The 21804-nt window shown below is 52.5% G+C and overlaps 1 protein-coding gene across 6 annotated transcripts in view; it reads right to left on the bottom strand.

The window, feature by feature from the left end:
• Positions 1-21804, bottom strand: part of CYFIP1 (cytoplasmic FMR1 interacting protein 1) — a 110520-nt gene that overhangs the window by 73275 nt on the left and 15441 nt on the right. For 2 of the 6 annotated variants that reach the window (XM_030930318.1, XM_030930316.1), the window contains exons 2-7: positions 11985-12153; positions 6987-7109; positions 6820-6909; positions 4679-4756; positions 4386-4487; positions 3014-3195 (exon numbers count right to left, since the gene is read on the bottom strand). In XM_030930318.1, the coding sequence (XP_030786178.1) occupies positions 3014-3195; positions 4386-4487; positions 4679-4756; positions 6820-6909; positions 6987-7103 (569 nt within the window). In that variant the 5' untranslated portion in view covers positions 7104-7109; positions 11985-12153. Of the gene's footprint in view, positions 1-3013; positions 3196-4385; positions 4488-4678; positions 4757-6819; positions 6910-6986; positions 7191-11984; positions 12154-21804 lie in introns of all 6 variants that reach the window. The other 4 variants (XM_030930317.1, XM_030930319.1, XM_030930320.1 and 1 more) reach the window with 4 other exon arrangements.

Raw genomic sequence — 21804 nt, 5'->3', positions numbered from 1 at the left:
GGACTGTCCCCCAAGAAAGTTCAGTGGAAACGGCCCACACAAGCATAGGTCTGTGCAACCCAGAGCCTTGGGGCTTTAGCTTTAAAAGTCACCATGGCAAAGACTGATGACCTACCCCAACATTCACTTCCTCCCCTTCCCCCTTAGGAACGAGCCCCACATTTCCGTGGAACACACGTTCCAGGGAGCCTCACACATTCCGTGTGCCTCGCCTACCCTGCAGCTGGCTGTGGTCACGTGACCAAGGACTGGGGTCATGAGACATAATGCAAGACACTGACAGGCACTCCAAAGTTTACTCATAAGGGAGCATGGTGCCCATCTTTCCTTTCTGCCTGCTGACTGGAATGCAGAAATGACAGCTGGAGCTTAAGCAACCATCTAGAACCAGGAGGCAACACCTGAAGCAGAGCAGCAGGCCAACAGGAGCCTTGAGTCCTGAACGCCGGAGAGCCTACAATCAGCTGCAGACCACCTAATTCACGACTTTTCAGGAGACCGAGAAATAAACTGCAATCTTTTCAAAGCCACTGTTACTTCACTGGGTTCTAACAATTGCATACAGTTAAACCTAATATTAACTGATACAGTAACATTCCTTAGCTTTTTAAACATGTTTCCGGGCTGGATATGGTGGCTTATGCCAGTATTCCCAGCATTTTGGGAGGCGGAGGCAGGTGGATCACTTGAGGTCAGGAGTTCAACACCAGCCTGGCCAACATGGTGAAACCCCATCTCTACTAAAAATACAAAAATTAGCCAGGTGTGGTGGCTCACACCTGTAATCCCAACTACTCGGGAGGCTGAGGCAGGAGAACTGCTTGAATCCAGGAGAGGCAGAGGTTGCAGCGAGCCGAGATTGTGCCACCACACTCCAGCCTGGGCCAGTGAGACTCTGCCTCAAAACAAGCAAACAACAACAACAAAACATGTTTCTTTTTTTTTTTTTAAATAGACAAAGGGTCTCACTCTGTCACCCAGGCTGGAGTATAGTGGTACAATCACAGCTCACTGCAGCCTCGATCTCCTGGGCTCAAGTGATTCTCCAGCCTCAGCCTCCCCAGTAGCTGGGACCACAGGTTCACACCACCACACCCAGCTAGTTTTTTTTGCTTTTGTTTTTTTAGAGATGGGGTCTTGCTATGTGACCCAGGCTAGTCTCAAATTCCTGGGCTCAAGTGATCCTTCTGCCTCAGCCTCTCAAGGTGCTGAGATTACAGGTGTGAGCCATCGCACCTGGCCACATTTGCTTTATTGATTTGAGTAGCTGCTGAGGCGGCAGGTGAGGAGACTAAGGAAACGGTCAAGGATATTGTTTTCTATTTTCCTCAAGCCTCACCATAACCATACGAGTTATCTTGGCATTGGCACTTAGAAGAGGTTATACTAGTAGCTACCAGCAGGTGCCAAAAGAGCTAGGTGTGTGTGTGTGTGTGGCGGGGGTCTTGGGAGGGATGGGGGTGATGGTCTGGGAGGGTGAACCAACAGGGGTCCCAGACAGAGGTCAGAGGAAGAGGCAACAGGAAGAGCTACGGAGCTGGCCCAGGCCCACTCTCTGGTGCTCAGGGGAACCTGGAGGTGGTGAAGACACTGGGGAAGGGGCTGCGGGAGGGGAAACCCTCCTTCCCCCAGCTTTGCACACAGCAGCCCCATCTGCAAACTGTTTTACAGACTAGGCTTTAGAATAAAGGTGCTGGTGCTAAAAGGAAAAAAAAAAAAAAAACAACCCACAACTTTTAAATACTTTTAAATGTTGAAAACCACTGATGCTGGCCACCTCCCCAATTCCCTGACAAAGCCAAAACGGCGGTGGCTGAGAAGGCTGCTTAAAATCACACAGCAACTGGGTTGTGCGGCTGGGACCAGGACGCCACTGCGACCGGTGAGCCTCGATGCTGGAATCCCACAGATGCTGTCATCAAACAGGGACCATTCAGACTTCCGCCCCAAGAGGGGCTCACAGTCCACTCCCGAGACCCTTCTCTAGTTCTGAAGATCTAGGCTTCTGTGCAGAGCTGACGATTTTCGGTGATAAATGGAACACTGCCTTATTTCACATGAATGAGGCTTAAATTCTGCCTGACCTAGCTCGACTCCTACTGCTGCCTTGTTTTGTCCCAAGTGGGGTTTTTTCTTTTTATAAAGACATAACAACAGTTGTATGATTTAAAATGCAACATAACTAGAGCACATTCAGATGCAAAGTAAGGTCTCTTCGAATTTAATTTTAGAGCTAAGATGCCTTACTTACTAGAGGAAATTGAAATTAGCATGTCTCATTCCAGCAAAACATGTCTTCAAAAGCACCGGGCACGAACGAAGCAGAGCATCAGGAGACAGCACTGTGTGTCCCCAAACGCCTGTCTGCCACCCACCACCCCACAATCCTCTGGAAGCACACACCGGGCCATGCCCGCCTCTTCCACTCCTCCTGCCAGTCTCTCCAGAGGCTAGCTTCTCCAGAAGCTCTCTACATCCAAAAAGAAAACCGCCAGGGAGAGGACCTGGAAGCGCAGTGTGACCCCAAGACACCCTGTGACTGTGCATGGGCTACATCTGCACGTTGCTGGATGGTGCTCCGGTGCCGGGGACCCCCACCGGCGAGAGACTGGCACCGAGGACTGCAGCCCCAATGCCCAAGGTGGGCTGCAGAGGCCACCTGCCCCTTGCCAAGATGCTCCCTGAGCCAGATGCCTGTGCTCTGTGAGCTAGGCCTACATCTTGTGCACGTCTGTCTTCCCAGGGGCGCGAAGGTCCTCCGTGACATCTGAGGACAGCCAGGGCACTAAGAGTCTGCTCTAGCTTTGCAAAGCCACGATATGCACTTACCTGCTGGCTCCCCTCACTTTATCCCTCAGAGCAGGTGCTCCCACAGCCCTGACACTGAGAAGTAGCCGCTGCCTACCAGCAGTGACGACTTCAGCACACACAGACACACACCTGCTACGCACAACGCAGGCCACTGAGCTGCGCGCTCTCGGGAAGGCCCGTGGCGCACGGGGCCGGTGCTCACCTCTTGTATGCGGAGTGGTCGTTCTTCACACTGCACTTCATGTTCTTCAGCTCGTCCAGCACAGCGAACATGTTAATGAACTTGCCCAGTGTGATCAGGTAGGCTTCTGACACAAAGTCCTTCCTCCTCTCGGCGTGGCACAGGCGCCTCACCTCCCCGCAGAAACGCTCAATGGCGTTTCTCTGTGCAGAGGAAGCAGGAGGGCAGAAAGCTGCAGGTCAGTGAGAAGCCAAGCCCATGTCCCTGCTTCAAGCACCTGCAGTCACTGCTCCTTGATGAGAAAAGATCTGCCCCGTGAGGCTTCGGGCCCAGGTGTTTACAATGTGGGCAGCCAGAGCCCCTCCTGAAAGCAGCTCCCACGGCCTGCTCGGCAACATCATTACTTGTTTTGCACTTTACCAACTACATCACTAAAGGAACAACATCTTGCTGATTATTCCAGCAAAATTACTGAGCAAAATGCTCCAAGAAAACGTCTGTAAAATTCAGACGTTCTAACTTTCAGAAGTGAAAAGTGGGAGAGATTTTTTTCCTCTTGGTAACTTTCAAGGTAAAATGAAAATTAATCTCCTAGTTAGTTCCATCTCCTCCCTCTGGTAATGGACATCATCATAAAAAATCTGGATGTTTCCAAAATACTTCTTTAAAAAGCAGCAGGCCCCTTTCATGTGGCTGCTTCTTGCCTAATCAAGGCCACGGCGAGGACCATCAGGAATGGACAGTCAGGCTGAGGCTAACAGCAAGAAAATACCTGAAAGACCAGATGAATCAAAAGCACAAACTGACCAGGTGCGGTGGCTCACGCCTGTAATCCCAGCACTTTGGGAGGCCAAGATGGGCGGATCACCTGAGGTCAGGAGTTCAAGACCAGCCTGGCCAACATGGTGAAACCCTGTCTCCACTAAAAATACAAAAATTAGCCAGGCATGGTGGCGGGCGCCTGTAATCCCAGCTACTTGGGAGGCTGAGGCAGGAGAATCACTTGAACCTGGGAGGCGGTGGTTGCAGTCAGCCAAGATTGCACCATTGTACTCCAGCCTGGGCGACAGAGCAAGACTCTGTCTCAAAAAAGAAAGTACAAACTGGCAGAAAGTCAAAGCAGTGTACTGGAAACTGACAAAAAGCAGGCTCCGTGAAGGAAACACGAAATCACTCTGAGAGAATTCTGAGAACCACAAAAGGAGCATTGATTCCGAAAGGGCGTGAGAAACTTTAGACTGTCAAAGGCTTGGTCCGTTTTGTCTCAGAAACTGGTTGCTTTAATTTGCAGGCACTCTGTTCAGGGTGTTCACAGTGACGGCGATGGGTAGGAAGGTGTCAGCAACCCACCCCTCAGTGTTACACCCCCAAGATAGGGATTTTGCCATTTTACCTGGAAGTACATAAAATTCATCAGTTTTGTGACCTCAGGCTCCAGAACCTCCACGGTTTTCTCGTAAATTTCCACTCTGTTAGGCTGCTCGTTACATTTCACCTGGAATAAAGAAACAAGGATGACCTAAGAGGCTTCGATCCAGCCAGAAGCAGCCGCTGGGCCCCTAGAGCTGGTAATCCCACCCTGCTGTGGGGTGAGACCTGGGAGGAGAGTGGGCCAGGCATTGCAGGGGCGGGGCGGGGTGGGGCCTGGCAGGGTGTGGGGAGGGAAGAGACAGGCGAGCGGGGCACCTGTGGGATGGCCCGGGAGCAGCTCCTCCAGGTGTACAGCATGACAGCATATTCTTGGCCCTCCTCCAGCATCTCGTTCTGCAATGGAACACAGGGCAAATCAGAGGCAGGAGGGGGAACTAGCATGAAAAGCAGATGCCAGTTGCTAAAATCTAGACAAAGCACCATGAACTATCCTAAGCACTGTGGCCTGTGTGCCAAGAGAGAGCTGCCGAGAAGCTAGTAACGCTGAGGTGCCGCGCTGGGGGCCACAATGACCACCCAAAACACCCCAGGGCTTCTGCAGGCGAGAGGGGTGTCCGTGACATGCAGGCATCTCTGAGGTGTGCCACAGGCATTACACCTTGGCTCCACCCAGCCCGAAACAATCGCTGGCCATGAGACCTGCAGTGGGGAGCATAGAGGAAGGGCTCAGGGCAGACGCCCTGCCCAGTGTGAGCACACACAGGATCCCCATGGCCTCCCTCCTCACCGGCTCACAGGGCCTCCCAGTCCCAGAGAGGACTAGAGGCAGGGCTGCCCCAGGTGTGCAGGAGGAATAGTTAGATTTTTAGCACTTAAAATCTAGGTAGAGAGTCCATGGGAAGAGGACTGTCATCGCTGCTATAAAACTGCTTTTGCTTTCTACTCTTTAACATCATTTCCTTTGGTAAAAATCAAATAGATGCTCTTAAATCTAGCCTATATTTAGAAAGATGTTCATCACAGCTTTTTTTTTTTTTTGAGACGAGTCTTGCTCTGTCACGCAGACTGGAGTGCAGTGATGCGATTTCAGCTCACTGCAACCTCCACCTCCTGGGTTCAAGCAATTCTCTTGCCTCAGCCTCCTGAGTAGCTGGGATTACAGGCATGCACCACCATGCCCAGTTAGTTTTTGTATTTTTTGTTTTCAGTAGAGACAGGGTTTCACCACGCTGGCCAGACTGGTCTTGAACTCCTGACCTTGGGTGATCTGCCCACCATGGCCTCCCAAAATGCTGGGATTACAGATGTGAGCCACTGCGCCCAGCCTACAGCATTTTTTTTTTTTTTTTTATTATATGACATAAAAGAAGAAATGAAATAAATGTGCAAAAATAGTTGAATTGTGGACATTTACGAAATGGTGTATATAGCCATTAAGGATTGCTTTCTCTAGCACATTTTCATGGCATGAAAATATTCTTGTCCAGGCGCAGTGGCTCAGGCCTGTAACCCCAGTACTTTGGGAGGCTGGGTGGGCAGATTCCTTGAGTCCAGGAATTCGAGACCAGCCTAGGCAACATAGTGAGACCTGCTTTTACAAAAAATACAAAAAAGTAGCTGGGAGTGGTGGTGTATGACTGTAGTCCCAGCTACTCAGGAGGCTGAGGTGGAAAGACTGCGTGAGCCCGGGAGGTTGAGGCTGCAGTGAGCCCTAATCACGCCACTGCACTCTAGCCTGGGCAACCTGAGTCAGACCCTATCTCAAAAAAAAAAAAAAAAAGAAAAGAAAAAATGTTCATGAGATCATTAAAATGCAGAACTAGCTGGGTGTGATGGCTCATGCCTATGATCCCAGCACTTTGGGAGGCTGAGGTGGGCAGATCATCTGAGGTCAGGAGTTCGAGACCAGCCCGGCCAACATTTTTGTATACTAAAAATACAAAAATTAGCTGGGCGTGGTGGTGGGCACCAGTAGTTCCAGCTACTCGGGAGGCTGAGGCACAAGAACTGCTTGAACCTGGGAGGCAGAGGTTTCAGTGAACCAAGATCACGCCACTGCACTCCAGCCTTGGTGGCAGCACAAGACTGTCTCAAAAAAAAAAAAGCAGAACTATAATAACAATGCAGTTCATTTATAAATCTGAACCTCATATGCGCGCATACCTGGTGTACGTGGGTGCCGATCTGGCGAGGGAAAGAGCATAACAGGGCAGGGGTGCCCTCGAAACGCTGACAAAGGTTTTCTCTGGGCCAGAGACACTGAATTTTCAGAAAGAGCATGTATTGTTTTTATACTAAGAAAAACAAAGACTATCCTAAAAATATAAGGCATTTCATTCATTTTCTACTCTTTTTCCTTACTGCATAGTCTATTGGGATAATACCAAAAAGTATATATCTGCCCTTCACACGCGCCCTTCCCTGCAGAGAGAGACGAAGACGCACAGGAACATTACCATGCTAGAGTGGACGGTGGCTTGCTCGATGTATCTTGCGATGCCAGTAACAAATGCATTTCTGTCTTCAAAGTTAGTGTTGAAATTTGGCTGAAAGAAAGGAAGAGAAAAACCGTCATGTGGGGTCGGAGCACAGGTTGTACGCCCCGCAGCTGCTGGGCACCCACCTGGTAGAGCAGCGAGGATGGCGGGGGCTCGATGCAGGGCTGCTGGTCGGGCAGGGGCAGCTCCTCCAGGAGGTCCACGTTGGACAGCGCGTCCTCCAGAGTCACCTGCGCTGCCATCCTGGGCTGGAACAACACACAAGGACCCTGTTCTGTGAGGAGGGTGGTGGGGAGCAGCCGACAAGCTTTGAGGTGGGATATCCAGGCCTGTGAGGAGAGGAGGGGCAGCCGACAAGCTTCGAGGTGGGGTACACAGGCCTGTGGGGGGGGCAGCCGACAAACTTCGAGGTGGGGTACCCAGGCCTGTGAGGAGGAGGGGGAGCAGCCGACAAGCTTCGAGGTGGGGTACCCAGGCCTCTAACCCCTTCCCGCTCTCCTAAGGGCACTGGGGATGGCTGCCGCGGGCACGATCAGTCCTTGGGAGTCGCATGTCTTTCTCAGGGCACGCGGGCCAGCGGGCTGGGAGGCCCTGTGCAGCTTCTCCTTTCGCACTCGCTGAAAACAGTCTCTCCTGGCCTCCAGGAGGGTCACAGTGTGGGGGACATAGTTCCCGCCACCCTCCCCACCACGGGGGCCGCCGTCCTGAGTTGCTGGTGCTGAGGACTCTCTGGAGGGTCTGACAACCCCCTCCCAGTGCTGGAGCGGAGCGGCAGTGCCTCTCCAACATCACATCCGCCCAGCAGACCCTCCCTGAATGCAGCCACCTCCCAGGTGGTGCCTCTAAACACACTAGAGCCTGACATGGAAAAGACGAGCTCCCAGCCACCCAACACCAGCTGTCTAGCTGCACAGACAGGCTGAGATTACAAGGAGTACGGGGCTGCCGCTGGGGACAGAAAGTGCCACAGCACAGCTGGAGCAGAGGTACGGAAATGAAGGCAGACATCGTCTAAACACACCTTCAGTGCCAGGTTCAGGGAGGGGGGGCAATCTGCCTTCTGCTGATTCTGCTTCAGTCTCAAGGGTACTCAGGAGCAGCTCTGCCCCGGGATAGGACCAGGAGCAGCTGAGCGGCATTCTATGAAGGAAAGCTGCAGGTGGCTTGGAGGAGGCACTGAACAGAAGGAGCCCCAAATCCCTCCTCCAGCACTGGGGCGGGCGTGGAGGCGCACAGCAGGACAGGCAGCTGGTCCCGGTGCACTGGCTGAGGGTGGAGAAGGGAAGCAGGGACCAGGAAGCCCCTGTGGCCGTGTGGAGAGGAAGCAGCTCAGAAGAGCCAGCCAACAAAACTGCTCACAAGCTTCAAGCCCATCCTCAAGCTGCAGGGGTGTGGATCTGATCCTCTTCACACCCCAAACCCCCAGACCACAGCCAGACGGCCACCAGCGGCACACGGGGGACAGGTCCAAGTGGCCGTGCAGGGGGCTGTGAAGCCAGAATAGACACGGAGCTGCCATCCACTGAAGGCAAGTCAGACCCACAACCCGCGTTTCCTCAGGGTGTTTGCTTACTCAAATCAAAATAGCAACATCCTCCTAGGCTTTTAACAAGAGCCAGATCTCACATCATAACATCCAGCCATCCACTTACAGTCCATATTACTCAGCACACAAAGAACGAGGAATGTCTGTGCTCCTACAGGAAAAGACACTCAACAGATCCCAAAATAACACAGGTGTTGCAATTATCCGCCCGACTTTAAAGCAACTACTGTGCCATGAAAGGCTCTAACAATCTAACACTCCCAAACTGAATGAAAAAATGGAAATCAGCAACAGGCAAACACAAGCAAGATATAAAGAAGAACCAAACGGAAATTTCAAAACTAAAAGACACACTACTGAAATGTTTAAAAAAAAAAATCGGGAAAGATTCGGTGAACTTGAAGATGGAGCAATGTAAGTTTTCTCATCTGAATACCAGAGAGAAAAAAGACTGAAAAAATTTGGGGGACCTTCGGGACAAGAGAAAAGGTCTAACATCTGTGTCATGAGAGTGGCAAAGGAAAAGGGGAAAGCAAGCAGTGATGAAAAACAGCTGAAAAAAATGACAGAAAACACCCTGAATTTGGAGAAAGTCTTTCGCCTACAGATTCAAGAAGCTCTATGGATCTCAAACAAGACAAACTCAAGAAATCCACACCCTGACACATCACAGTCAAACTGCTGAAAACTAAAGATAAAGGAAAACGGATCTTTTTTAAAGGAAAACAGCAGGAGAAACATGACACCTGGCAGAGTGCAGAGCAACAGTGGGAGGGCCGCGGATTTCTCCCGGGGCACCAGGCAGGCTGCAGGGCACGCACAACACAACGTGCCTAAGCCTAAAGCGGGGAGGTGCCAACTCGGGATCCTCCCTCAAGGCGGGAATGTGTCTTCCAGAAGGAAGGCGAAGCCAGGACGTGGGCAGAGGAGGAAAATAGAGAACACGCCAGCCAGGCCAGCGGTTCAGGCTGATAGGAAGGAGGTGGAACCACGAAGCAGAGGCAGTAGGCAGGGAAAGCAGCGAGGGCGCAGGACACACAACGACCCCATAGCTCTTCCAAAGTGCTTGGCGGTCAAAAGCGAAAATCAAAGTACTGTCTAATGGGCCCTCCAGTGTACATTAGTGTAAATTACACAAATACGTAACATGTAAATTATAAACTATTTCTAGGTATATAATTGTATAAATCCTATAAACAAGACAACGTAACATAAAAGGAAGAGGGTAAACCTGGATGGGGTAAGGTTTCTATGTCCCACTGGAAGTAGTGAAAAGCAGACTTTTTAGATCCTAAGCAGAATGTGAAATGTTAATAAGCACGGACTTCAAAATCCTTAGAGCAACTACTGAAGAGAGCTGTACAGCCAGGCGCTGCAATCCCAGCTACTGGAAGGCTGAGGAGAGAGGATCGCTTGAGCCCAGGATTTCAAAGCCTGCCTGGGCAACACAGTGAAATCCTGCCTCTTTAAAAAAAAAAATTAAAATACTCTTTAAAAAAAGTTATCCAAAACAAAATAGATAACATATAGATAGTTTAGAATAAATTAAAACAGACTACAAAATGTTTTTAAAAACCTAAAAGGAAATAAAGCAATGATAAAGATAGTGATCTAGGCCGGGCGCGGGGACTCAAGCCTGTAATCCCAGCACTTTGGGAGGCCGAGACGGGCGGATCACGAGGTCAGGAGATCGAGACCATCCTGGCTAACACGGTGAAACCCCGTCTCTACTAAAAAATATAAAAAAAACTAGCCGGGCGAGGTGGCGGGCACCTGTAGTCCCAGCTACTTGGGAGGCTAAGGCAGGAGAATGGCGTAAACCCGGGAGGCGGAGCTTGCAGTGAGCTGAGATCCGGCCACTGCACTCCAGCCCGGGCGACAGAGCGAGACTCCGTCTCAAAAAAAAAAAAAAAAAAAAAAAAAAAGATAGTGATCTAACAGAAGTCAGATAATAAAATGGTAGACCTGAATCAAAACACATTGATAATTATATTATCATAATAATCTAAAAACACCAATTAGAAGAGGTTGTCAGAAGAGATAAATAAAATCCTAACCCAACTATATTGCATCTACAAGAAACTTACTTCAAATATACTGATATAGGTAGGTAAGTTGAAAGCAAAAGGGGAAAAAGGTGAACCAGGCAAGCGCTGGCCAAAAGGAAGCTGGGCGGCTATGTCAGCACCAGAGACAGCCACACTCAGAGCGAGGAACTCATCAGAGAGGGAGAAGGAAGGGGTCAGCTCCCCAAGGAGCCAGAACAATCCTAAATGTGAATGCACCGGCCAAAAGACTTCCTTCCCATTACACCAGGCAAAAGCTGACAGAGCTGGAAGGAGAAATGCCGTAGCCAACCCTGAATCTGTTTCACTTTCTGTGATTTCAATTACCCTAGGTCAACTGCACTCCACAAACATTGAACGGAAAACTCCATTCACAAACAATCCATAAGTTTTAAACTGTGCGCTGTTCTGAGTAGAGTGATAAAATCTCAGGCCGTCCTGCTCCCCCAGCCTGGGCCATGAACCATCCCCTTGTCCAGCATGTCCACGCTGTATGTGCGACCCGCCGGGGAGAACGCAGTAGCCGGCTGGGTCGCCAGGCTGCTGGTCAAGGTCAGCGGCAGCTTAAGGCTGCATCACAATGCCTGCTCCGCTCACCTCTCTGCCATCTCATGGCAGGCACCAAAGGGTGAGCACGGTACCACAAGGTATTCTGAGAGAGAAAGACCCCATTTACACGACTTTTATGACAGTATATTGTTAGACAACTGTTCTATTATTACTGTTGTAATCTCTTACCATGCCTAATTTACAAATTAAAGTTTATCACTGGTATGCAAGTATGGAAAACCGAGACTATGCAGGGTCCAGTACTGTCTCCGGGCTCAGGCATCCACAGTGGGTGTTGGGCCAGTTCCACAGATACATGGAAACAATCGCAGGCCAATCCCCAATGGCGGCTGGAGACGCCACCCATTTTCTCAGGAACTGATTGGAAATCAGGGAGAACAGAGGCACGGGCCGCCCTGCCAGCCACCTGGACCTCCCCGACACGGAAGGGAACGCCCCTGACTGCAGCAGTGATCTGCTGCATGTTCCTCACTAGAAATCTACATGTAGCAGAAACTCTCGTCCACTTCCCTCCACATTACAGCTTCCTGTTCCACACACCTCAGAAAGGAGAAGTGCAGGGCAGCCCTGGATGGGTGGGTGCAGGGTCCAGCCCCAGCAATGCCTGCAGAGCCAGTGTGGGGGGCCTCCCCTCGGTGTCCACTCAGGCACCTCAGGGCTAATGTGGTTCCGAGGGGCCAGGCTGCCTGAGGACGTGCCTTGGTCCCACAGGGGCTGCTCGTGTTCTGCGGCGCCAGCCCAGAGTCCCACAGTCTGCCCTTTCTGCGGCCTGAACCCAGATAGTGCCAGGAGAAGCCTGGGGGCGCGTCCAGTCATGCCCGGGCCCCACGTGGGTCAACGAGAAGACAGGTTGGACCGAGCACCCTGGGAGGCCACAGAGCCCACATGGCAACAGCCCCGACCCCACGCAGCACCCACAGGGACTCGCCTTCTTCCCTCACCTCTGCCCAGGAGAGGCCAAGATGACTCGCGGTGGAGGAAGGTGGGGAGGAGAGCCCCAGACAGGCTCAGGAAGAACTGTTCATGCGTCAGCAGGGACCACCGACGTCGAACCCACGGAAAAACTCCAGATGCACAGCTTGTTCCAAGTTGGTGCTTGCGGACTTCTTTCTTTGAATAAAAATAATGGTATTTATGTGGTCAATGGAATGTTACCCTTAAAAGAAAGGAACTTCTGACAAGTTACAACATGGTTGAACCTTAGATCTTATGCTAAGTGAAATAAGCCTGTCACAAAAGAACAAACGCCGCATGATTCCACTCATATGAATTACCTAAAGCGGTCAAACTCAGAGACAGAAAGGAGAACAGTGGCGACAGAGGCTGCCTGGGGGGGCTGGGGAGTTGGTGTTTAGCGGATAGAGTTTCAGCTTGGAAAGATAAAAAGCTCTAGATGGATAGTGGTGGTGGCTGCAGAATACGGTGAAATGTACTTAATGCCACCAAGCTGTGCACTTAAAATGGTGAAGATGGGGGAGGACGCGGTGGCTCCAGCCTGTAATCCCGGCACTTTGGGAGGCCGAGGCGGGCGAATCACGAGGTCAGGAGTTCAAGACCAGCCTGGCCAACATGGTGAAACGCCATCTCTACTAAAAATACAAAAAATTAGCTGGGCATAGTGGCAGGCGCCTGTAATCCCAGCTATTCGGGAGGTTGAAGCAGGAGGATCACTTGAACCCAGGAGGCGGAGGTTGCAGTGAGCCGAGACCGTGCCACTGCACTCCAGCCTGGTGACAGAGTGAGGTGAGACTCTGTCTCAAAAAAAAAAAAAAATGGTGAAGATAGGGTAAAGTTTATGTTATTCATATTTCACTACAATCAAAAATAGCAATGTTTGTTGCTGATTAATCAGAAAACATGGAAAAGGAAAAAGAAACCTTATCATCAATCATCACCATCCCTTTCAAAAACAAGATACTATCACACAAACTGCTCTGTATGCTCTTTTTTCTCCCAGCTTCCATAAAATTTCTCAGTCATCAGTGCCCTGTGCAGACTGCTGGCCGGGCCCTGCTGTGGTGAACTGCTGTTCTCTCCTATTCTTCACATTTTCATATTTCAGGTTTTTCTTTCTTTCTTTTTTTTGAGACCGAGTCTTGCTCTGTCACCCAGGCTGGAGTGCAGTGGCTGGATCTCGGCTCACTGCAAGCTCCGCCTCCCAGGTTTACACCATTCTCCTGCCTCAGCCTCCCAAGGAGCTGGGACTACAGGCGCCCGCCACCTCGCCCGGCTAGGTTTTTTGTATTTTTTAGTAGAGATGGGGTTTCACCGTGATGTTTCAGGTTTTTCATGATCACAGGCAGCCCTCCCACACCCGCCTTGGTATATCATGCCTAGCAGCTGTCACTGGACGCTCACGGCCACAGCCCGGCCCGCTTCCACAGGCTGTCCGTCCGTGCATCTTCCACAGATGCGAATCTGCACAGCCTCTGCCTCACCCTGGTACGCGGACTTGGAGTCACTGGCTCTAAATCCAAGTCTCCAAGGTCTCAGCCCTGGCAGCATGGGTGCAGAGTCTGGCCTTGGCACCGCCTGCACAGCCAGCGTGGGGGCCCTGGCGGTGTCCACGCTACACAGGCACATCAGAGCTCATGTCTCATCCCATCTTGCTCTGACTCCTCACAGTCCCACCTCCCAAATCTCTTCCAAGTTCATTTACTTTGCTCCATCTGTAACTGCCGCCAGCGGACCCTGCACGGCTCATCAGCATCCCACTGCTGGAGAACAAAGGCAGTGCCTGACTCCAGCCGCCTGCACCCTGGGATTTTTTCAGCTCTCCTTTTGTCCTCCCATGAATGCCAGGTCCCACGGGGATCTTCCCCCAGCACTGCCATCCGGCACAGCCTCCAGTCTCCTTCTGTGTCTACCAAGAAGCCCTCATTCCCAGGCAGGAGCACGAGGTCTGGCCTGGTCACTGCAAAGCCAGTGTCCACTGCCCCTAGCATGGAGCCTCAATTGTATCTGACCAGCCTTTATAAGTGGCTGCCACGGTGCAAATATCCAACAGCATAATTAAAGCCATGTATTTGGAGCGGCATACAAACTGTTCTGCCAGTGCTACCAACCAGTACTTTAGAGTTTAGCAACAGGATCGCGTTTCCGTGTCTGCTGGTTCAGCTCGCATGGACAGGTACATGGATGTCCACTGCCTGGGGCCTGGTCAGAGCAGGGCAATGAGTGACCAGGCAGAGGAAAGACCACGTGAGGACACAGAGAGAAGGTGGCCATTCACAAGCAGAGGCCAACCCTGCTGGCCCCCTGATCTGAGACTCCCAGTTCCAGAACTGAGAGAAAGAAAGTCCTGCCTGATCTGTGGTATTTTGTTAATGGGAGCCCCAGAAAATGAACACAGAGCCAAGAACAGGTAGGACAGAGTCACCCAGGCAGGACGCAGATTCCCTGCGCTGTCTGCCGGGTCAGAACCCACAGGAGCTGGTATTTTGCTGATTATGAAAACAATATGTGCTCCAGGCAGAAAGAGCACACTGCTGGGAGTGAAACAAGCCAGCCAGACCTGCACGAGCTCGGCCACAAGGCGCTACTGTGCCACTTCCAGTTGCCTGTGCCCCCAGCCTCCCCAGGCGGCCCCAACCCAGAAATAACACGCCCACCCTCAGTTTATGTCACTGAACAATATAAAGAGATGTTTTTTCCTTCCTTGACTGATTTTCTATCAGCAGCAGTTCCCAACTCTCAAATCCTATAGCTTGTCAAGATATAAAAATGAATTTAAATATGGTAGGGGAATTGCTGTTTTAACAAGCCATCGATTAGTTTATTTTGTAAATTTAAGAGATTTTAGCCGGGCGCAATGGCTCACGCCTGTAATCCCAGCACTTTGGGAGGCCGAGACGGGCGGATCACGAGGTCAGGAGATCGAGACCATCCTGGCTAACACGGTGAAACCCCGTCTCTACTAAAAGTACGAAAAAAAAATTAGCCAGGCGTGGTGGTGGGCGCCTGTAGTCCCAGCTACTGGGGAGGCTGAGGCAGGAGAATGGTGTGAATCCAGGAGGTGGAGCTTGCAGTGAGCTGAGATCTGGCCACCGCACTCCAGCCTCGGCAACAGAGCGAGACTCCATCTCAAAAAAAAGAGAAAAGAGGTTTTTTTTTCTTTTTTTGAGACGGAGTCTCGCTCTGTCGCCCGGGCTGGAGTACAGTGGCTGGATCTCAGCTCACTGCAAGTTCCGCCTCCTGGGTTTACGCCATTCTCCTGCCTTAGCCTCCAGAGCAGCTGGGACTACAGGCGCCGCCACCTCGCCCGGCTAATTTTTTTGTATTTTTAGTAGAGATGGGGTTTCACCGTGTTAGCCAGGATGGTCTCGATCTCCTGACCTCGTGATCCGCCCGTCTCGGCCTCCCAAAGTGCTGGGATTACAGGCTTGAGCCACCGCGCCCGGCCAAGAGTTTTTAAAAATGAAGATTTCAAAGGAGGGCATACTTATCATACTTTGCTGCTCTTCCAGTGATGTCCTCAGAGTCCCAGGTCAGTCTCTGAGTGTCTCGTGGTTCGGATGCTCCTCTGCTCTAGGCACCTGCAGGGCAGTCTGCAGAGTGAGCAGCATCTACCGGGCGGCAGCAGACTGGCTGGGCGTCTGAGCTCACACCATGCTGCACACCTCACTCACCTGCTCGATCATGGAACCCCAGGTGGGCTTCGAGGGACCCACGGTGGGCAAGAGGCAAAGGTTCCCAGTGCCACCCACTGGAAGGGCAGTGTCCACAGGGCATGCTGGGGGCCCCATGGGTCCATCTCCTTCCTTCCACATGTTACTGGCTGCCCCTCAGCCTCAGATCCACAAAGATGCAGTCTCAAGAAGTGGTCCTCACAGCTGCCTTAAGGTGGAGGTCACCCTGACGCGCTGGCCAATCAGTGGAGGGAGCTGGGTGGGGTCGCCAGCTGCCCCGGGACCCACAGCCGCAGAGCAAGGATGAGAACCGCCCCAACCCAGTGCCGTGTGCCCACCCAGGGGGTCAAAGCCAGAGGAACAGAGGTACAGATGGCCACTTTCCAAGGGCGAGTATAGGTGCTAGAGACCGGCTCAGGCTTGAGGGGCAGGACAGAGGCAGCACGGAGCTGGAGCCACAGACAGAGCTGCCCTGGGGTGGGCAGGCAGCAGGGGCTGGGGAGGCAGGAGAGCAGGGTCAAGGACCCAACCCCTCTCCTGCCCTGCTGGCCCCAGCAGAGCCCTGAGGATGCTGGAGAACATTGGGGACATGGCAGGCCAAGGGGCAAAGGCAAAGGAGGCATGTGCCAGTGCTTCCACCAACTAGAAAATGGGCAGATCCGCCCAGCCTCCTGGTCCTTAGCCTGTCCAGATGTGGCCAGCCCTCGCCACATTCCCCCTGCAAGCTCATGGGCTCAGGGCATCAGCCAGTGCCTCCTCATGCTGCCCTTGGGGAACCAGTTCCCAGAGAGGCCCTGGACCCCAGTTCTCCACACAGCGGACATCCCAGAAGATGGGAGAGTGATTTCTATAAAACCTCACAGTCATCACATGCTTCAAAACAAAGAACAGTGAATCACAGAATTTTTTTCTTTAATGTAATTTGGGGCTGGGCACAGTGGCTCACGCCTGTAATCCTAGACTAGAAGAGGCCAAAACGGGAGGATCACTTAAGGTCAGGAGTTTGAGACCAGCCTGGGCAACATGGCAAAACCTTGTCTCTACTAAAAATACAAAAATCAGCTGGGCGTGGTGGTGGGCGCCTGTAATCCCAGCTACTTGGGAAACTGAGGCAGGAGAATCACTTGAACCCAGGAGACAGAGGTTGTAGTGAGCTGAGATCGCGCCACTGCACTCCAGCCTAGGTGACAGAGTGAGACTCTGTCTCAAAAATAAATAAATAAATAAATAAATAAAATAAATGGGATCTGGTCCTTTTCCCTGTGTCTGGGCAGCATGAGGGCAGGTGGCTGGGAAGAAAGAGATGTCTCTTGTGCTCAGCAGGCAGCTCAGTCAGCAGGTCATAACCCTGAGTCCTGGTATAACTCAACAGTCTTGAAAATGAAAGACACTAGGCTGCAAAAAAATAAAATAAATAAATGGAAATTAAAGTAGCCAAGACTAACTTTAACCTGGAAGCAGAAGTGGTGCCAACAGATTAAAAGGGAAAAGGAAAAAACAAAGTTTGTGTGTACGAGTGTCTCTGTGTGTGAGAGTGTGTGTCTTCAATAAGCCAACATCCCTGGGAGAACACAGGCCCCGTGGAAAACCGGCCTCAGACACCAGACAAAACAAAGAAGTTAAACGAGACAGGGGCTTCGGAGACAGGCCTCTCAGGGGAGGCTCAGGGGCAGGTGGCCAGGAAGGGTGTGGGCTGGTAAAGGGGGAACGGGTGGGCCATACCATCCAGATGGCCCCACGGCTGCCCCAAAACAGCAGTGTGCATGCCGCCACTCTGGCCAGGCCCAGGCCCCTAAGGTGCCAGCAAGCGCACAGCAGAATGGTGGCCGCACACACAGGGACAACGTGCACTGCCCGCTCCACCTAGCCTCTGGCCACGGAGGGACCTTGTATTTTACCAGATTAGAGAATAAACTTTTGAAACGTATTTACTTCTCTTTCCACCCCAGGTCAAGAGGGAGCTTTTCACAGGGACCGAACAGTTGTCTCTGTAGGTGTAAAAATAGAAACTGCCAAGACAGCTCAACACCAAGGTTGCAGAACGTGGAGAAGCCACAATCCAGAAAATGCAGAAGCGAAGGCATGGGTGCCATGCAGGCGGCAGTGCTGTGGCAGGCGGCATGCCGATGCTAACTCCCGCCACTGCGCCCTGCGCCAACAGAGGTGGAGAGATGCTTTGCTAGAAAGAGGGTCTTCCCAGCATTTCCAAACCAGTCATTTAAAAATTTTACAACTTGTGGCCGGGCGCGGTGGCTCACGCCTGTAATCCCAGCATTTCGGGAGGCTGAGGCGGACGGACCACGAGGTCAGGAGATCGAGACCATCCTGGCTAACACGGTGAAACCCCATCTCTACTAAAAATACAAAAAATTAGCCAGGCGTGGTGGCGGGCGCCTGTAGTCCCAGATACTAGGGAGGCTGAGGCAGGAGAATGGCGTGAACCCGGGAGGCGGAGCTTGCAGTGAGCTGAGATTGCGCCACTGCACTTCAGCCTGGGCGACACAGCGAGACTCCATCTCAAAAAAAAAATTTTTTTTTACAACTTGTAAGCATTCCACTTGTCCAACCAAACAGCATAATCAAACAAAGACAAACTATAAAATGTTTCTGCAAACGTGTGCAAGGCATGAGCTGATTTTCTTCCTCTTCTATATGCAAAATGATGGCACTTTCCAGAAAACTAGAAACTTCTAATATTTTTGTGCAATCTGTTCATGTAAAATAGGCATAAAATAAATCATCGTAAGAAGAAAAGCATACTTCACCGTCCCTTTCTCTCCCAGGTGTAGAAAGAATGTGGAATGTGCCCTTTTGTATTTCCAAGCAAGGGACCACGCCAGCACGGCTGCAGCTGGTTTTCCCCGGGTTAAACGGCCTGACTGCAGGGCTGCAGCATAGAGACAGGCTGTCATGACCAGCAAGGCAAAAAGTGCATAGTTAAAAACCAATATAACATCTTCTAGCCTAGTTTTATTACTGAAGTAATTTGATTTTTTTTTTTTTTGAGATGGAGTCTTGTTCTTGTCTCCCAGGCTAGAGTGCAGTGGCGCAATCTCGGCTCACTGCAACCTCTGCCTCCCAAGTTCAAGCAATTTTCCTGCCTCAGCCTCTCGAGTAGCTGGTATTACAGGCACACGCCACCACACCCAGCTAATTTTTGTGTTTTTGGTAGAGACAGGGTTTCACCATGTTGGTCAGGCTGGTCTTGAACTCCTGATCTCAGGTGATCTGCCTGCCTCGGCCTCTACAGGTGCTGGGATTACAAGTGTGAGGTAATCTTTTTTTAATGCACAAAAACTTCAAATTCCATTCTCAAAACCAGCTCAAAAGAACGGCCTCATCAACAAAGAAACAGAAATCAAGTCTGAAAATCACAATGAGGTGCTGACATCTAAGACAGAGTGTGCCAACGAACCCTGAGAGAGAGTGCATGTCCCCATGCCACACGGCCTCCGCCCCCCACCCTCGGGCTGCAGCCCCTTCGGCCAGGGTCAGGCTGCCTCTGGGAGTGGTCTCCCAACACCAAGTGGTCTCGCAACCTCCTAACATGGCCCCCCAGACGTCCCGCTACCTTCCCGTGCAGCCTGACTGCCCCTGATCCCCCAGGCGCCGCCAAACCTGCACTCACCTCTGCTTCTCTTCCTGTCACTCTCCTGCTCACTTTCACTGGCCTCTCTCTGCCTACAGCTGTGGTTTTTAAACCATGTGCCATGAAACCCCAGAATGCCCCAACACAGCAAGGGAGAGCAGTTGTCTTTATCTGTCAAATTTGTATGAAAAGACTACTCTGATGCTAACATAATTAATAAAAGGCAGAGAAGGGGTCCAGTATTCCACAGAATAGTCTCAATCGCTCACAGAACACCCAAGGGCCTCCCTCATGTCCCACACCCCTGGGCCATGGAAGACCCACTGTGCCGTCCACCATTCCCACTGCCCCAGGTGGAGCCCTCAGGACAATGAGACACGCACCTCAGCCTGGGGCTGGGCTGCCAGGCACACAGATGAGCTCGGGGAAGCCCCACTGGCCCATGTGGCAGATACCTGGGTTGCGCAGGCATCTGGCTGGTGGAGGGGCTGTTTCTCTCCCACCTGTGTGCACCTGGGCTGCACACAGACAGCACGACCGATGACGGAGTGTTCCTCGACAACGGCCATTCCCTCATCGTTCACCCGAATCCAGGGCATGTGTAAAAGGCACAAAGGGAAGAGGACGGCGTTTCCCACTCCACCTACTCTTTCTGTTAGAGCGGACCCACCACGGCAGTCTCCGGGAGGACGGTCACACCATGTTTCCCACTCCACCTACTCTTTCTGTTAGAGCAGACCCACCACAGCAGTCTCCGGGAGGACAGTCACACCACAGAGGGGCACTCCCAAGCTCAGGAGAAGAGTGGGGGTCGCCACTCACAGATGCCAACACTGAGTACGGAAGGGCAGGGAGACTGCCACAGCCCCATGGCCTGCCTCATGTGCCTCAGTGGCGTGGCCTGTGTGGCCAGGAAGTCCCGCCTGCTCAGGAGGCCATGTGCTCTGCTGGACACCAGGCATGACCTCGGGCGCTTGGCAAAGCAATTCCACCGCTGGCCATTCTGGCTGGGGTTTCTCAGCCTGCTCTGATTCCTGCGGCTTGACGGGAAGGGAACTGGCTGCTGCCCACCTTGTCCCCCACCTTATCACTGTGCCCGACAGACCGTGTATCTGCTGGGTCCTGTGGCGCAAGGCTGAGGAACAGGCCCTATGGGCGACTGAGCCCCGTGCTTCCCCTCCCCACCAGCCCCGCAGGTTCTCCTCTCAGGGCCCAGGAGGGTGCAGGTTGACGACCAAAGGCTACATGGCAGGCACCAGATTGTCTTCCCCCAGCATCCGAACCTACTGATATGCCTGTTCTTCTCTCCTTGTCTCTCCCTCCCCCAGTAAGGACCTGGACCCCCGAATCCCCACCTGGCTGGCCTGGGCGTGGCCTGGCCCCGCCAGGGTCTGGCACAGCCCAGTAGCAGCCCGGCACTTCTCCTGCACCAAGTACACCCACGAGGGGCTGCAGCCTCCCTCACTGCGCCTGGCCTGTGGGCCAAGTGTCTCCCAGGCTCCCCCACTGCACCTGGCCTGTGGTCTGAGTGTCTCCCAGACTCCCCCACTGCGCCTGGCCTGTGGGCCAAGTGTCTCCCAGGCTCCCCCACTGCACCCAGCCTGTGGTCTGAGTGTCTCCCAGGCTCCCCCACTGCACCCGGCCTGTGGTCTGAGTGTCTCCCAGGCTCCCCCACTGTACCCGGCCTGTGGGCTGAGTGTCTCCCAGGCTCCCCCACTGCGCCTGGCCTGTGGGCCGAGTGTCTCCCAGGCTCCCCCACTGCACCCAGCCTGTGGGCCGAGTGTCTCCCAGGATCCCCTACTGCCTCCAGCCTGAGGTCAAGCCCACGACCTTAGCTACCACCTACACTACACTTCACTCCCCAATCTCTATCAAGGGTCCCACTATCAAGACACTTGGGCTGGAAACACCAGCGTCAACCTCGCCAGCTTCCTCCACATGCACCAAGAGACCGCACAGTTCCCACGCAGTGGGGTGGTCTGTGCCCGCGGGTGCACCATTTCAGCGGGCTCATGCTGTGGGATGTCCCAGGCACCTCGCCGGAAACGTCCCTGCAGAGGCGGGAGCTCTGTACGCGGGCAGTGCGACAGAACATCCCCAGTGACTGTGAACCAAGCAGGGATCTAAGCAGGAGCTTCTCAGGTAAACCGGAATCCTGATCGTAAAGCCAGCTCCCTCCCAGTCTTCATGAAAACTGTGGGAAAGGTGTCCAAGCCATTTTGCTGTCCATCAAAGGAACAAAAGCAGAGAGCAGCTCTTTCACTGAGGTCATATAAATCTTTTCCATCATTCCAGCGACACCTGCACATTCAAGACACATGAAGGAAACACCACTGGCCCATGCATGAACCATGCAGCCTGCTTCGGGGCTGCCTGCCTCCTCCTGCTTAGGCCTGAGGCAAGCCTGACAGTACCACATCTGGGCAGAAAAGCCTGGAGTGTCTTTTCAGATGACTTTCCTAGCAGCACATCCCAGGAGGTTTCTTAGGTCACACAATGTCTTTAAAGCTGCGGGTGGCTTTGGGCCAGGTGCCCTCCTATGGG

The sequence above is a fragment of the Rhinopithecus roxellana genome, chromosome 5 (genome assembly GCF_007565055.1).
Source record: "Rhinopithecus roxellana isolate Shanxi Qingling chromosome 5, ASM756505v1, whole genome shotgun sequence".
In the NCBI taxonomy this organism is placed as follows: domain Eukaryota; kingdom Metazoa; phylum Chordata; class Mammalia; order Primates; family Cercopithecidae; genus Rhinopithecus; species Rhinopithecus roxellana.
This window is presented reverse-complemented; position numbering and strand designations above follow the sequence as displayed.